Consider the following 18,146-nt stretch of genomic DNA (forward strand, 5'->3'; position numbering starts at 1 on the left):
AAAAACAATATACAACGTTTAATTAAAGACACCAATGTGGCTTCAGCAAGGCACTAATAAGATCCTATTAGGCTCCACAAACACAAGCTGTGTGAGCTGTTAACCACATTTATTTGGCTCGCATTAGCTCCTTAGCTTCTGTCGTCGATTGTAAACAGTTTACAGCTTAGTTTGCCTTTCCCACTGCACATTCATTCTGACTGTCCTTTCTTTAATGATACACAATGAAGTTGATGATTACATTAAAGCTGATCTATTATTCTATTATGCCGCATTGGACCAATGTAGTTTGAGGTCGACTGAAAGGATCCACACTTAACCCTATCCAACAAAATGGTCTACACTTCTATACAGACTCTTATTATACTATTATTATACATACATATATACTATTATATATCATTATACAACCATCTGATTTTGGTACGGCCCAATCACAGCTGCCCATTTGTAGCATATGTCTCTATTAAGCGGAAAAAACAACTCCTTTCAAATATTCAAACATTCACAATGAGAACCATAACTTCTTTTACATCAGATTTACAGAGTTTTATATCGTCACTCTTGCACTCCAAACAAGATTATGATTACGTAGAGTGAAAGTTATGAAAACACAAAAATGGTTCTTTTGTCCCATTCAAAAACATGATACATTTCAGTTCCATTTAGCCACATTGTCATTTATATGGGACCCAAACCCTTGAAGCACACATTTGGTGAAGATTGTCGTAAAAAGGCTTAAACTTACCTTGGTCGCGGTCTGTGGCGGTGACGGTCAACACTGTGGTCCCCGGTCCTTTGTTCTCCATGACGACGGCCTCAAACTCCGCCCTCTCGAACACCGGGCCTTCGTCGTTCACGTCGATCACGTGGACGCTCAGCACTTGAGACGTGGACAGCTGAGGTATCCCATGATCCTCTGCAACGACGGTCAGATTGTACACCTCATGTTCCTCCCGATCCAAGGCTTTGAGGATGAACAGAGAGCCTGAGAATGGAAGAGAAAATCATTAAAACGTTTGCTTAGGTGTGTTTAGGTTATGACGTTAAACTCGCAATTTTGTCTACCCAAGAGAGGCATTTGGGATTAGCCGTAAGACGCAGTAAAACAAAGCAATTTTACTCTTTTTATGGGACTTTCCAGTGAAAATTGAGGTTCGTGACAAAATAACTGTTTCACATCAACTTATTTTTTTATAGAAATAATTAGATTTACCAAAAAACACAAACAGACCGTTCCAAACAGAGCTCAAATGCTATTATGGTTAATTCACAAGGCAAAAAGGTTAGCCTAATAACCTGAAAGTCATTAAAATGCATATAAGCTTGGCTACAGAAACTATTAACTAGTTTTTCTTTCATTTGAATTTATTACATGTTCAACCCTGACTTTACCTCAAATACAAAGGAGGTCAGCCAAAGTGATAGGAAAGTGTGTGTCTGCCAATAATGTCCAGGTTAAACAAATGTGCTCGAATGCCAAACACATCCATCAAGTGTGGAGAGACTTCTTTGGAGCCTTGATGCGTCTGCAGGACTTTGCTTATTCCAGATAGGAAGAATATGAAAGGTTTTATCCTGTGCCGTAAAGTACTGTACGGACGAAGCTGGTAGAGTACTTGAAGCAAAGTAATGGGTGAAATATGGGTGATTTAATATGCTGCTATTGTATCAAACTTGCCATGACATCTGTTGCTTTGTTCTAGTCTGGTCTACGATACATTTGTAAGATAGAGAAAAAGAAACATTATTTGAATTACTTGAGCCTGTTAAAACCTCTTAAGATAATGAAGCCAATTCTACCAGAGTTGGATTGTGTCAGCAATAACAGGCAGTATTTTACTAACTTTACTTTAACATTAACCTACATGTGAATATAGGGTTGGAAATGTATTGTTACTTCCTCTCAGACAGTTTTTTACTCTGAATGAAATAATAACATTTTTTTTTGTGATTTAGTTTTTATATATATTTAAATATTCATATAACAAAGTTGCAAAAGTTCAGACAGATTTCTCCGTGTCCCAGTTTGTTGTATAAAAAGGATTTTAAATGGACTGGGTGCTAAAAAAAAATGTTTTTCTGATGGCTGAGGTTAAAGGAAAAATATATTAAACGTTTTCGGGACAGTTTTGTTGTGATCAACCATCTTCCTTAGAAACTGTATAAATATCCATAAGAGCATCTAAGTAATGCAAAGGGCAGAATCTTCTCATGGCATTAATAAAACATATACTTCAAAACCACAAGAGAAAAGACCGTAAACTTTAAAGTGGCCTTTGAAATTCTCCGTGCGGCTGTAATTTCTAATAACACAAGTTCACGTTGGCAGAGAAAACATATTATTTAGAGCGCTAACCGGGCTAATGATACACCACACATTAGCAAAGTGGTTTGGTAAATGTCTTCGCAAAATGCTAATCCGCTGTTACGGCTATTATTAACCTGAAGTTCAACATGGGAAAGTGAACTCCGATTTTCTAATGGCTAAGACTTGGTGCCATCTGGAACATGCATTAACTCTGGGCCTAATCTCATTTCAGTGAACATCAGGCACGGCCACACCATCGAGTCGCCCGGCGCTTGCGATGAAGAGATTGTAATGGGATGTCTGAGGTATCAAAGGCGGTATTACCTCCCCAGCCCAAAGAGTATGGTTCCCACGGACAGATGTATCCAGATCGTTACATTTCCAAGTAGTCTGTTGTGAGTGTTTGTGCAGCCATCATATATGCTTTATTTAAGTTTGAATGGAAATATTGTTTTGTTTGTCAGTTTCGCAATCATCTATGAATCATACATATCCACAATGAAATCACACGTTTACCATTTCAGCTTGTGTTCAATCATTCAGCGAGGAAATTATACTGCTCTTCGCACATCACTGATGGGGTGCAAATTGGATATTTATGGGATTTCTCACTAACCACAGAGTCCATTTATAATATTATTACATTATGATATGTTTTCGATTGGATCTCAGGCTGTGAAAAGTCTCACCAGTGTTGGGGTTGAGGCTGAAGCGACCGGCGCCGTTTCCCGTCTGGACGCGGTACGAAACGCGGCCGTTTTCGCCCTCGTCGTCATCTCGCGCCATCACGTACAAGATCACAAAACTGTTACGAACAGAAAGGAAGAACGACATGAACGATTATGAAGTGAGTGCTGTTTGTTTGAAGTTAAGTTGTTGGTTTGTAATGTTTTAACTGTTTTTTTCCTGCTATTTTACACCAACAAACGTAGTAATTATTATTCATCTTGATTTTTGACTGCGTATTTTTTTATTCTTCTGCTGTTTGGGAACTTTGCGTTGCAACACTGAAATATCCCCACTGTGGTACAGATCTGTTCTTATCTTTGGCCTTCTTCTATCTGGTACTGGTGATGCTAACTTTTGCATACTTCTACCAATTTAGTCACTATAAACCATTTGTATGTGGAACCAAGTTTAATATTGCAGATTATTATTCATTCATGTCATTTATTATTCATATCCTAAAGCGTCATCACATCACAATGGCTTCCCAGTCAGCATAAAACTAAACCAATGGATATTTTAAGACTTCTAAACTTCTAAAATTAGTGACCCAGTTCATTTGTTTATTATTCTTTCTGCTAATGCCTTATATGGACATTCTTTCTGTTTACAACTGACTAAGCACATTCAGCCTAAAATAATGAATTACATCCAATCTCTAATGCGCTAACCGATTCCTAATGCTCTTTCAATATCATAATCTGACATTGAACCACAAAATATGACCAGTCCTCACCCCACAGGCTGGTCCTCCATGACGCTGACCGCAGACGGGGAGCTAAAGACTGGGGCGTTATCATTTTCATCCCTGACAAAAATCCTGGCAGTGACCGACCCCCACCGGCGCTGGGACGGGTCCACTGCCTGATCCGTCGCACGCACCACCAGGTACAGCGAGGGCGTGGTCTCGCGGTCCAGCCTCTGCCCCAAAGTCAGGACTCCAGAGACGGGGTCGAGGATCAAAAGGTCAGCGGTGTCGGGCCACTGGTGCTCGATGGAGTAACGGAGTTCACTGTTGGGCCCGCTGCCATCCTGAAAAGTGGACAGGAAGTAAATGATTAGTAGTTATTTGTCGTGTGAAATATTCGTACAATCAAGTGTTTTTTCTATTTTTTACAAATGATGTGAATAAAAATGAGTTGCAATACGTCTTTCCCCCTTTATTTTATTAACAATTAGACGTACTCTAATCAAAGATAACATATTCTGATCCCAAGTTTTGGTCACCTACACAATAAGTTTCAGAACGACATGAAATAAGTGAATAAAAACTAAGTAAAATACACCAATAAACGGCTACTGTCTGTTTAAATGTAAAAAATGTGCCAAAACACAAAAAAGCACAAACCTGGTCTATTGCCTGAAACGTGTGCACAAAGGCTCCCGGCTCCGTGTTTTCCTGGACCACGATAGAAATGGGGTCCTGTGTGAAGTGGGGGGCGTGGTCGTTGTTGTCCTGCACGTAGATCTCCAGCTGCACCAGGTGGCTGCTGGGATACGCCTGGGAGAAGTCGGACACCTCCACCTGGAGAGTGTACCTCGAGCCCTTCTCGTAGTCCAACTCCCTCACCAAGTACACGTCTCCTCGGAGCCGGTCCACCATAAACGTCCCGTCGCGGTCGGTACCTCCCACCACCAGATAAGTCACCTGACCCTCCACCGAGTTGTGCTGGCCATGTGATCGCACCGAGCCAATCACAGAGCCCGGCGGGGCCCCTTCAACGATGTTCAGCATCATGGACAGCACGTTTGGTTTGGGGTTGGATTTGGAAGAACTGAGAACCTGAAAGAAGACACGATGAACCATATTATAAGTGGCTGTATTGATCAGTTTCAAAAAGTCCAAATTTTAGTTTGTATAGGTGCATTTTCAAGACGTCTGACCATTTAAAAAAAGAGGACCTAGATTAAAATAACTTGAAACCCATAATCTATTGTTCACGCATCAGACAGGAAATTCTGAAATAAAGATAATCTCTTTTTAAGGGAAGCAGCAGTTTGTGGGTTGGATTCAAGCGACAATTAAGGAACATTTTGTCTCTATAGTTACATCAGAGGCAAGAGTGAAGATTGAATAGTCAAAGCAATAAAACCAGGAAGAACATAAAGAACAAAGGAATACATGCAGTACAATGTCGACTAAATGTGGGCTGTATGTCAAAATGTGGATAATAATTGTACAATTTTGTGTGTGCGTTAATAGTAAAACTGTCATGTTGCTGGATGTAGTTTCCTATTGTATTTCACAGACAATGAATCTATATCGGTTCATTCCAAGCCCATCCCTAAACACAGCCTTGTGCTATAGTCTGTTTCTGTTTTATTGCTTATTGAAATTACTCTCAGTGGAATTGTGCATGAAGACATTACCTACAAGCTTGCCAATACACATACCAGCACTGAGGTTAGAAGAAAAAACCTGCAAACTATGACTACATTATAGGGACTGTGATGGGACTAAATTATCCAAGTCAAATTGACGATAAGCGCGTTTTGAATGTGCTGTAGCCGCGTCTGGTTTGATAACAGTTCAATACGTGTCAAAAACTAAACTGACTCTAAACATCGGTGCATATGACACAGATCAAAGTGGTCCGTGGACAGTAAATGGACAGAGATGTTAACAAGCTGTAATTCAGCGTCAATGGGATGGGCTGAAGAAACGAACGTTCAATTAGTGTCGGCCTAAGGGAAAGTTGCTGGTTTTCATGATGTAAAAGAGAGAAATACTTAGGGATAATTAAAGCATTTTATCAACTTGTGCATGAAACTTCATCACGTTATTCAAAGCCTGTTGTGCTCTTGGATACACAATCTAAAGGTCTTATTATGCCACCTAATGTCAACTTATTATGTGCTTATATACATAGAATTGACTTGTGCATCCAAACAGTTGTCTATAAATATTAGAATTTACAAATGTTACCTCCATCCCATTATATCCCAGTCATATAAATCACATTTCCTTGCACTAATCTCCTATTTGTATGTTGTATTTGTTTTTTAACTGCGGTTGTAAATTAGCTTTACTGCTATAATCCGGCACATTTAAATTTGTTCAATACAGATATTCATTCATGGGCATTGTCCTTATTAAATACATAAAGAAAATGAAAGGTAATGAAACAAAACATTTCATAATTCAAATAATCCAGAGGAATTACAGTCATTTCATTCACTTTCATAACAACACTTACATCCACTTAACGGACATATTTTGACTTCTTAGCACCAGTTTAAGTCGTGTTTTGTTTAATTGCCATCCTAAATTAAGTAAGTTATGTCCAAAATTGTCCACGAGCCTGTTGCTTTGTGAAATGTTATCTCAAAAATCATTATGGTGGAATGTTACCCTTATGTTTTTACGTTCACTGCACATATGTCCTACAAGCAGCTACCGTCTGTACTTCAACGCATTACTTTTCCTCTTGATGTGATTTGACGCAGCTGGATTCCATCAAATCTCATCTGGGAGCGTTTGATTCCAAGGTGCCTGTTCCCCTTCTGCCTAATCTCAACGTTACACAAGCACATAATATATGATGCCAGCGAGTCCCGAAAGCGGGCGCACCCATTGTAATTAGCGACTCCTTTCCACTCTCAAATCAAATCATATCAAAAACAGTGGACCAAAAACACACCACCACCCTGAAAAAACACTTCCACTTCCACACTTTGTAAATTCCTGATTGAACGTGTTGATATGCAGGACAGGGCCTGAAGAAAGTCCAAATTTGTAACCGAGTCCAGACAAGTTCCAGCCTCCCGCGGACTATGGGGTTCTGGTTACCTCTTCAACCCCTGGAGCAGGAAGAAGGAAGTAGATTGGAAATATCTCTTGTTTGGACAGGCAAAGATTTAATTTCCTTCTTAACTTTCCGTATTATTTTGTAAATGTCTTTTGCAATTCATGAGAGTTACATTTAAGGTGAGACAAGTGAAGCACACCATGTATAAAAGAATGTAAACGGCACTATATTGAAGATTTAGATGTATTATATTTAATAATGTATCATGTTAAAGGCCCTGTACTAAACCTTTTCCCTGTGGTAAAGAGAGAAAGAAGAACGCCTCCCTTAAATCCACTACAAAGACTGATACGTATATTTTTTGTAATGATAAATTCCACTTTACAATCGAAAAGCGGTTTGTCATTTTACTGCTGTTTGAAAACTAGAGAAACTATGCACAGGGCCTTTACATATGAGGCTATATAAATGATTTGATCTGTTTTAATGCCGTCGATCTGCTAGAGAGGTTTGGCGAGGCCAGAGCGTACAGTGTGCTGTGTTTACCTGTATGCGTATCTGGCAGGTGGAGCTGAGGCCTGGCGTCCCGTGGTCTGCAGCTGTCACGGTGAAGGAATACTCCGAGCGCTCGGCCCATCTGAGAGGAGAAGAGGTCCGGAGCTCACCGCTGTTTGGGTTCAGGGAGAAACGCTCGGCTCTGGGGCCTGTCGAGACCAGCGGATGTAAATGAATGAGTACAATCAGGTGTAAAAAAAAAAGAGAATATACCTAAAGCGTTGAAAAGTGAGAAAACATCTGAGGTTTCTCTTTTCATCCTAGAAGGTTTTCTCAATTCATTCAGTTCAGAAATCTCCTCCAGACGACTACTTTGTGAAACCTTTGTCACAATGGAAACACACCGACCTGATAAAGAGTAGAATATTGTGCCATTTTCTCCCTCGTCTGGGTCTTTGGCTGTCAGTGTTGTTATCACAGATCCAGATGGAAGTCCTTCATTGACCTACATGGAAAAGAAAAGAAAGTAGCAGAGTAGTTACGTGTTCCATCCTCGGGAAGTACTAATACATACGTTTATGTGTTCATATCTATGTCTTACCTGTAGCAGCAGTTCTCGCTCTGGCCGCACATGAGTAAACATTGGTGTGTGGTCATTTTCATCCAGGACGGTGACGTGAGCCGTCCCCGTGGCGCTGCGAGGGGGCGTGCCGCCATCCTGGACCACCACGACCAGCTGGTAACTGGACTGCTGCTCTCTGTCCAATGCCAAACGGGTACTTATCTCACCTAGAGGAAAACTCGAGTTATTAGACTTTCAATCATTATTAGAAAATACTAGATGGAAGTTAGCGTTACCTGTTTGCGCGTTGATTTGAAAGTGTTTATCCGGATGCAGCAGCCTGTACGTTAGCCTAGCGTTTAGCCCTGCGTCTCTATCCGTCGCCGAGACTCTTCCGAAGCCAGTCCCGACCATGAGATTCTCCCCGACCGCCAGAAACACTCTCTCTTGGCTGAGTCGCGGCGCGTTATCGTTCTCGTCCGTCACCGTTACCCTCACCGTGGCACTGCCGGTTCTCCCTACACCCCCTTGTCCTGACGTGGCGAGGACGGTCAGTAGATACATATCCTTAACTTCACGATCCAAAGAACTTCGCACAAAGAGCCAACCGCTATCAGGCATGATCCTGAATCCTGCGGCGTCGCCATCCGGTCGAAGGCGGTAGGACACTGAAGATGAAGAACCTCCATTTCCAGAAGATTCTCTATTTAAGGCTCTAACTTGCAAGAAACGAGTGTTGAGCGGCGTGTTTTCCCTTAGCTCAACACGATACGTCAAGGTGTCGAAATGTGGACCATGTGCGTCTTGGGCTTGTATGTGAACGACGAGAGTGAAGGTGGAGCTGAGTTGGGGCGCGCCGCCGTCTTTGGCAACAATCTGGAGGTCATAGCGAGGGACGGTTTCATAAGATAGGCCGCCGATCAGTCGCACCTCGCCACTGCCCCGGTCCACGCCAAATGTCCGCTGACCGCTGCTGCCGGCGGCTCCAGCGGAAACCAAGTCGAAACTGAGCTGACCGTTATGACCCGAATCCTTGTCTGTGGCTTGTATGCGGTAGATTACAGAGCCCATTTTGGTGATTTCAGGTAGAAGTAAGGATTCGGAGGATGACGGGTAGAAGACCGGGGCGTTGTCGTTGACGTCGGAGATGGTGATGCGGACTCGGGTCGTCCCGTAGGCGGGAGGGGAGCCGTAGCGGGCCTGGATCTCCAACTCGAGGCTGGAGCATATCTCGTGGTCCAACGGCAGAGCGGTGCGGATTGTGCCGGAAGAACTGTCCACAGTGAAGTAACCGTCAGGATCGCCAGAGGAGATGGAGTACAAGATGTCCTTTGAAACACCTGGGTAAAGCATAAAGAGTTTCTTTAATGAAACAGATACTGCGAGAAGGAGATGAAGAGGATATGAAAAGCCTGAATGTGCAAATAAGATATTACTCAGCTCAAGAGAAAAACATAACTAGAGCGTAGACCTCTGCCTATTTTTTCTATCTTATCTGTAATTTAGTTGCTAAATTCTCTTTTCATGAAGCTATAAAATCCTTATATTTTAGAAAGGCATAAAGAGCAGCATCCATTCTTGTTTTCTTAATAATGTGTGACATGCTTTATGAAATTAGGTTTACTTTTTTGAGGAAAGGCTGAGCAGAAATGACTTAATTTTGCTGCAAAAATCGTCACATTTCTTTTAATTTAACTAAAAAAAAACAAATTTAGTTAAAAAATTTCACAATTATACTTTTTTTAGTCTTTACGATTATATTGTGACCTACATAATCACGATTCTCAACTAACCTAATAATCGTGACATCCCTAGTGTGATCACAAATACAATTCCAAAGTCTCTGCCGTCCTCTTTTCACCTGTTTTTTTGTCACTATCATCTATGCACTATAGTTAAAGAAATTCCACAAACAAATACAATAATTATGTCATTATTGTTATTCTAACTTTCATGGTAAAAGGTTTGTAACTTCAAACAAAAGATGAATTAGGTTAGATTCCCACACTTAACTAAATGTTCACTGTATTTAAAAAAAACAAAAACAAGAAGAGAAGACAGATTAGCCCCATTAAACTATGCCACCCTAAATATTTGAATGGACGTAAAAGCACATAACACCACTGTACCAACAGTCTTATATTTCGCCCAGGTAAGTGCACACGAATCCCACACATCAAAGTGTAACACAATATGAACATTTCCATTCTTGTGGTGAGGGAGAATGGCCTGTGTCCAGGGGAGAGGAATCACTCAGGGTTCATGAGGCACTGAGAGCTTTGCACACGCACTCAAACAGATAAGTATCTTCAGTCCACTCCACCGCAGGTACATTTCACTCAGGACTTCTCGCTATTACTTTGAATTTTAATCCCAAGACGGCTCGAGTAAGAAATAATTCATGTAACCAGCCGCTCAATTGATGGATGTGATGTCTTAATGCACTTTATATTATGTATGGATGCGTTTGAACGAACCATTAGTGTTTGAGTTCTGGTTCTGGTCAGTAAAGGTAAGTTTCTGTTGAAGTTTCTGTTAAGTTGTGTATTTGGGGGCCCGATGCACAAAACATCAAGGTAACGTCTGGACTTACTCTAACTCTGGACGTATGGACTTCTTCCATATGAAATTACGGCTGCAACCATTAATCTAATGTTAATCCATTAATTGCCTAATCGTGACTACTCAACTATAAAAAAAAAAAAATGTTAGTTGTATTTTCATAATTCGATCATTCTCTGGACTTTAGAAACTACAAAATACACGCAGAAAGACCTTTCAAAACACAGACTGTGGCATTATCACACCGAAATGTCAAAAATTAATAAACTATTTCCAATTTTCATAGATAACACACTTGATTTTGTAAATATTGTGTCATTATTATTATTATTGGTGCATTTAAATGGCGCTGTTCCCCCTTCAAAGCGCTTGTATTTGGTTGATAATGTGTTTGAAAAATCTCAACGTAAGGACTAGTGAACTAATTGAAAAAATAATCAGTGACTAGTCGACTACATAATAACTGATAGTGACAGTCCTAAATTAAATGCAGTATAATACATCATTTAAAAAACAACATACAGAAATAGACAATACCATCAGTGCAATAAAGCGAGTAACTCATACAGTTAAACATGTGTTGTGTATGAGCAAACACGCCCTTACACTGAAAAATAAAGATAATAAAGCTGAGTAAAGGTGTGTACCTGTCCTGGTAGCAGCTCGGACCACGCCCACCGCTGTCCCCCTCAGCACATCCTCAGGGACAGTGAAGAAGTAATGTGCCTGTTCAAACACCGGGGACGCCACTGAGCCTCCCACGATACTGATGTTCACTCTGGCATCGACCGGAGCCCTAAGACCGCCGCCATCTTCGGCCGAGATCACCATGGAGATGACCGTGTTGGCTTTACCGTGGAGCGAGCGGGAAAGGGAGATCACACCTATAGAGGATAAAAACATGATGTAGGAAAAGTAAAATCATTTGTTTCTTAGAATAAAAAATAAAAAATACTGTCCGTACTACCAGTGGTGGAAAGAGTACTCGAAATTTGTACTCAAGTAAATGTACTGTTACAGGGCTAAAAATTACACATAGTAAAATAATTTGAATCAGGCTGAGCAAAATAATATGTCTGTTTGCCGTAACCCGACCGACCCGGTATGAAACTAGCCGACTCGAAAAAAAAATCAGCATTTTGTTGAAAAAACGTCAAAATCTTTTATTTTTCAATTATTTCGCCGACTCACCAACCGCGCATAGGTGTCGTTGTGTTGCCTTTTACAAGTTAGTTTGCCTCTGTCATGTGTTTCTCTATCACGGTGTGAAATTTAACTTACGCAATGCATTCTGGGATTGAAACACGCCCAGCAGCGTCATCACAACAAACATGGCGGCGCCCGTGTCCCCCGCATGTTCCCCCCGCTTGCCTTCGCTACCAAAATAAAGGATAGCGGCGTACAAAAGGTCGATTGAAATATCTTAAAATTGTGAGATTTAGTCTCCCGATCGGCTTAATAGAGATGTTTTCCGTCATTGACTGTTGAAGCCTGACCCCTGGACTGACCCCTGGACTCACCCCTGGCGGTCACTCCAACTCAAAAAATGTCAAAATGTTGATTTTTTTTTTTTTGCCTTCAAAGTAAAAAAAATAAGAATTTCCCTACCGTCCGACCCACTTAAAACATGTTGACTCGGGTTACAGCAAACAGACAATTTATTTGGGGCAGCCTCAGAATCAGAAGTATGCATGACGAGAATGTAACAAATTACAATTACATGCCTAGAATTAAACTCACTTAAAAGTACAAGTTTAAAGATCTACTCAAACAGAACACTCAACAACATTACGGTAACTTGTACAGTAACATCTGCCTCTGTCGTTTTTAAATACAAATTCAAATGTGTAATCAATGTTTCCATTACAGAAAAATCCCTCACGCACATTCAAAGGTCTTTTGGCTTACGTAATCGAGCAGCAGTAAAACTTGACTCAATCTTGCAATGGAAAACTTACAGTTTCCATGACAACGCTCCAACCGAATCTCGCGGTTGAAACATGAATGCGCTTTTTAAACGTACCTGTGTCTTTGTTGAGTGTGAAGAACGCCGTGCCCCCTCCCGCCGCCGTCCGGTACGTCACCCTCCCGTTGGGGCCGGAGTCAGGGTCGTTGGCCGTTACCTTGACGACGGAGGTTCCCGGTGCACTGTGGGTACTCAGGCTGACCGTGTACAGGACGGGGTAGAAGGTGGGACGGTTGTCATTGATGTCCACCACGCTCACTCTCACCTGGGCCACGGAGCTCAGGCCGCCCTGAAAACAGCACAAAAAAACAATACATTTAAAGGTTTTACTTAAAGGTGCTGTAAAGTGTAATATAACTAATTCAATTTAAAGTTTTTGCAGTGGTCCACATCTGCTCACTTAATCGATAAGCACTTTTCACAACTTTCTGAAGCCAGAGCGAGTTTTGCTGTCACAGTGCTACAAGCTAACAACAACTAGCATGCTAACAGCGCACTTCCTGCTTCACAAAGACTAATAAAAAGCTCTATAATTAGAGGGAGAGAGCTCATGTTGGGCTCATTTACAAACAAATAGCAACTTTAACAATTCATTTAACATTATTACATAACAAAAAACGAGTACAACGTCTTTAAAGTGCACTATGTAACATCTAAACATTCTCCATTCTCCATGAAGATGCTTTGCTTTGTCTGAACTATCCCACAGTATGTCATTAAACCAATCATCAATAATCAAAACATTCTTACTGTGAGTAGAGTTGCCTCTCCAAAGATCTGACCTGTAACTTGGCCTTACCTATTTCCACGCAAATAGAGGACTGTGAAACATTCTTTAAATTAATCCGTGTTAGCCCATTCTTTAAATTTCCCCTATTTGAGACAGACAAACAACAGAACAAAGTTATGTTGCGCTACTTCAAAATTATTAAATCCAATATCAGATGGTGTCTCTCTTTTTGAGGCTTTGTGTGGCTTTATTCTACACAACATAATCAGTGTTAAAAAAAAACAACAACAACTGGGAATTTGAGTTGTGGGAAAAGCCTGTTTGAATCTAAATACTTAAAGACAAACGTGGAATAGTTTCTTGTCTGTTTTCCAATGGGGACAGCCTTGGACTTTCATCTTGTGACACTGGGACAATAGATTTACGTTGCTCTAAATATAAAGCAGATGTAAAAAATAAAAAGTACAAAGAGAGACGTCTGGTTGTCAGCTGAGGTTGTCGTCCGCGGAGGCCGTTCATCACGATGTAAGTCATTGTCAGACGAAACGGAGAAGTTTGTGTTACATTGTATTTGTGGGTTTGGTTTTATGACGGCACTAAAAACAAGGCAAGTGAAACCGAAGGGGACGAGACGGCAATGAAATGAGCCGAGAACGTCTGAGGAGCAAGAAGAACGGATTTAAAACTGGCAAGCGATTCATTTCAGTACGTTTACGAGAAGCGCGGATGTCGGGATGTGAAATGTTAGCGATACGATTGAGAAGAAACATTTTACGATTTATGAACAAACAACTGTGAAATCTTGAATTCACTTAAACGTATTTTCCGGACTACAAGTCGCACCAGCCAAAAAATGCATAATAGAGAAGAAAAAAACATATATAAGTCGCACTGGAGGATGAAATGCGGTTGCAAGTGTGAAAAAATCAAATAATATCACATATAAGTCGCTCCGTATACTCCGTATAAGCATAAGTCGCACCCGGCCAAAACTATGAAAAAAGGTGCGACTTATAGTCCGGAAAATACGGTAATTCACACTGTTAAAGCCGACGACCATTTTTCAAAAGATAACATTTTCTGAATTAAAAATAAAACAAAAATATAAAAGCACTTTACTTTTTTTAGAGCACAGATTGAGCTAGAATTACTTTTAATAATATTTTATGACTTAATGAATTATTGAATTAACCTAAAGATCTTGACGTCCCTTCAAGCATGTTCAATCTCTAAATAATCTCTGAGAAAAGAATGTCCCCTTTAGGTTTGGATGAAGTCTAGTAAAAGTCATAAAGGTACAAACAGTAGCAGTAGTAGTAGTAGTAGTAGTAGTAGTAGTAGTAGCAGCAGTAGTAGTAGTAGTATTCTATTGTATTAGTTAACATACATTCTTCAGCTAGGTATTACTTCTTGAGCAGGATGACAGAGGGTTTAATTTCTTCATGTCTTGTGAATAGCTTGTGCTTGAAAATCATCCCATTGTTTGAAGTATGTATTTGATCATGTTTAAGTTTATGGCCGGCGTCCTTTGAGCGTCCTGATGTCTTTGCCATGTTGCTCCTGTTTGGATGACGTGACTGGAAAAGGCATAGGTACATTTGGACTTTCTCTTTGATGAGATTTATTGAGAAGCAGCTGCACATCTTCAATTAGCCTTCAGCCTCGAGCTTTGATCACCGGAGGAATTGTGCACACGACCGAGGAATGGCACAAATCAAATGAAAAAAAATGCTTGTTGATTTAGCAAACAGCGACGTATACGCGTTTGTTTGTAAAATCCTTTCCTTATGGGTGAAGATTGAGACGCACGATAGGTTAAAGAATGTTGGAATGTTCGGGCAGAGCCAGAGAGGACACGTTTAAAACATAATGTAATGGGAAATGCATGTCTGCTTTCTGGACTTGGAACCGAACTGCAGCTGAGAAGACGCAATTTATCTATATTGGGGCTTGTTTTCAATTAAAACACCGGATGCCCTTCCTGTTCCTGCCAGAATTCAAAAACCATATCATGGCAAAAGGCTACAATCTACATGACAACAAATGTTGAATACAAACCAAACAAATCTCTCTTTCGTTAAAAGCTGTGTCTGATTTTTTTGGAGTTGACATATTGTAAAAGCAGCATTTATGGTCACAATATGCGCTATCTCTAAATTATTAAGTGTTGATATATCAGTTCAGCCAGAGGTATTGCCAGCAGGATAGTTGTTGTTGAAGAGGCTGAAACTCCTGAAAGTTGTTCAAACGTGCTAAGGAACTCATCACAGTGAAGAATTGTGACGTCATAAATGCAGTACAAAAGTGAGAAATGCGTTTGTGCCACTGCTAAATTGCGTTAAAACCTGATTTTCACGCTGCAGAACCAGAATAATAACTACTTCTTACCTCTAACAAACCCTTTGGCACATAGTTAATATTTACATGCATTCATTTTAAGGCGCTTACATGGGTTTAGAACAGCTTTTATCAGACAAACTCAAGTGGTCACCCAAGCACAGCCAATTAGAGCACTGCATTCTGCCCTTACTTCCAGATGGACGAGAAATAAACTGCTTTATTGTTGTTATCCCCTGACAACGCGCAGTGGTCTAATTATGTGCCAAAGAGCTATTTTTACAAGATACTCTTAAATGGAAACACAAAGTTTAGTTAGCGTTTAGTTTCTTACACCATCTGTTGCCGTGACGGTCAGATCGAACTTGTCCTGGCCGTCGTCCCGGTCCAAAGCGGCGCTGGTGCAGATCTGCCCCGTCTCCTTGTGAATGGTGAACTGAGTGGGCACGGCGCCCCCTCCTGGCGACCCCAGACCGTAGGTAATGGCGCCGAAGGACCCGCGGTCTTCATCCGTGGCCGTGACCTGCGAAAGAGAACGACACCCAGCGTGAGATAGCGTCGGTCGAGTGGCACCCGACGGCCCGTGGACCCGAGGGTGCAGCCGTAACGCAGCCCGCCGCGCTTTAGACGTACAAAAATGTGTCAAATGTGTTATATACGATCGCGTACGGGAGGCTTTCTGTTTGCACAATAATGCCAACTGCAGCACACAACGTTCAAACAGAGACGGCTACTTATACAGTTGTCCAAACACGCCGTACTTGTTATGATTTCCAGAGGACTATAAAACATCTGCGGGACCAATTCACTTTTTCTGATTGGATGAAAATGCTTGCGGTGGCTTTGAAACGCTGGCAACGTGAACAGGTGGGGCCCATTACAGTCACAATGGAGGTTAAATAAAGACGACGAGGACACAACATGGCAGCGGGAATGAGGGAGGAGAGTTAAATCCATGTTGTAATTTAGGTTTCTGTGGTCGTCGGAGAAACCCTAAGTGATCGTGGATATGGGCTTTTAGTGAGAGGGTGTATTTAAGATTTTAAGACTCGCAACACTGGGGACACATCGCATTTGAAGCCACATTTTCTCACAGTGACCCAAATCTGTCTGGAGCGTGCAGTCGACAGATGTCTTTACTTTTCCTGAATTGCTTTTTTTTTTTTTTAAACTAGGCCATTGTCTCAAACCGGTGAAATGAATCTTTTCAACAAGTGTTTTTTGAAAGTGGTGGTTCTTGGACAAAAGGTATTGATGGTTCTGTATTGATCGGGCAGTACAACCAAACAAGGCTCTCTGGATTATATTGATGTCACATGAATTCAATATTGATATTTTGGGGATGAGAAACCTTGATATGTAAAAGTGAATAATGGTTGAATGTTTGGGGGGCACGTTGCTGTTGAATAGGCAAAGATTGTCACTAAATGAGCTATAAAACATTGACTAAAGAAGACACTTAAACTGCATTTGACAATATGAAAATCAAATCCGGTTTAGGAAAAGTGAATATGCATTATTTCCCAAAGCATTATATCCAACATTCATAAAGAATCCATGGCTACTTATTTTCTTGCTTTACTCTTTGTGGCTGGAATTGGATCTTTGACGCTATCTCGCAATGACAAAAAATCAAGACTCAGATGTCTTTATCAATCCCACCAGGGGCAATTAGTTTCAGCAGTAACAAAGCACATAGTGGAAAACCAAACGTTCAACATAATTCTGAACTAAGGTCATGCTAAATAAAAGGATATTACATTGACATTATTGCATAGAATTCAAATTTAAAAGGTGAATAGTAGTAGGATTAAAAGCAAATACCAATTAACTTTCGAAAGATGGGTAAATCTACAAAAAAACACTTTCAATTGAATAACAACCCACCATCACAAGTAAAAACCTCTCCAATAATAGACATAGCGAATACGCACCATAAAAACATTTTTCATGTTTCAGGCTTTTCATTCCTGCATCACAGACATCACAATGACTCTTACATGACATTATAAAAATATTAAACACACTCCTTCGAGGCCGCCCAGTCCACTTTTTCCCAAGCATATTTCTACCTATCACTTCCTCTTCTACAGTGACTATTCCAACTGGGGATTGAGTCCATGGTTTGAACTTCCCATAGGCTGCGATATTGAGACTAATACAATCTGTATGATCTGGGTGTAGCTCATATCTCGGTCGGTAATGGATTAGCCACCTGTGGAGAAGAGGGCTCCATGCACAAAGATGACCCCATACTTTGCACTAAATCTAATTAAAGGGCTTATGAGCGCCGCCACCGCCCACCTGGTCCCAGTGACTTCAGCTCCATCGACGTCCCAGTGCGCACAGTATATCCAAGAGACATCATTATAATCCTATGCATTTACTTTGCGATAGGAAATGATATGTTAAGTAAAATCGTATGTTTTAGAATAAAAAAAAAGACTTTGGACAAGCATTTAACAAGCATTTGACAAGCATACGGATTTGAATAGATCAGAAATAGGCAATATATTTGGAAGAAGTTGAAGGTACTGCTAAAACGAATTCATTAAAAAGAGTACAAAGGAGTGGGAAAAGTTAAGTACACACACATTTAAAGGTGCACTATCTGCTTAGGTTTAATTAATACCATACTTTGGAACGTTCCAGGCAAAACAATAACAGCTCCATTAAAACAAAAAGGTTTCAGACCCTTCACCAGAAAA

At 40.7% G+C, this 18,146-nt stretch overlaps 1 protein-coding gene across 1 annotated transcript in view; it reads right to left on the reverse strand.

Moving 5' to 3' along the window:
• Positions 1 to 18,146, reverse strand: part of dchs1b (dachsous cadherin-related 1b) — an 89,689-nt gene that overhangs the window by 13,044 nt on the left and 58,499 nt on the right. The window contains exons 5-15 of the mRNA XM_072445937.1: positions 15,773 to 15,961; positions 12,429 to 12,660; positions 11,053 to 11,289; positions 8,140 to 9,183; positions 7,883 to 8,070; positions 7,690 to 7,786; positions 7,333 to 7,490; positions 4,386 to 4,820; positions 3,774 to 4,069; positions 3,001 to 3,116; positions 749 to 988 (exon numbers count right to left, since the gene is read on the reverse strand). Of these exons, the coding sequence (XP_072302038.1) occupies positions 749 to 988; positions 3,001 to 3,116; positions 3,774 to 4,069; positions 4,386 to 4,820; positions 7,333 to 7,490; positions 7,690 to 7,786; positions 7,883 to 8,070; positions 8,140 to 9,183; positions 11,053 to 11,289; positions 12,429 to 12,660; positions 15,773 to 15,961 (3,232 nt within the window). The remainder of the gene's footprint in view (positions 1 to 748; positions 989 to 3,000; positions 3,117 to 3,773; positions 4,070 to 4,385; positions 4,821 to 7,332; positions 7,491 to 7,689; positions 7,787 to 7,882; positions 8,071 to 8,139; positions 9,184 to 11,052; positions 11,290 to 12,428; positions 12,661 to 15,772; positions 15,962 to 18,146) is intronic.

Source organism: Eucyclogobius newberryi, unplaced genomic scaffold, assembly GCF_026437365.1.
Source record: "Eucyclogobius newberryi isolate DKJ021-1_F unplaced genomic scaffold, fEucNew1.0.hap1 SCAF_15, whole genome shotgun sequence".
Classification (NCBI taxonomy): domain Eukaryota; kingdom Metazoa; phylum Chordata; class Actinopteri; order Gobiiformes; family Gobiidae; genus Eucyclogobius; species Eucyclogobius newberryi.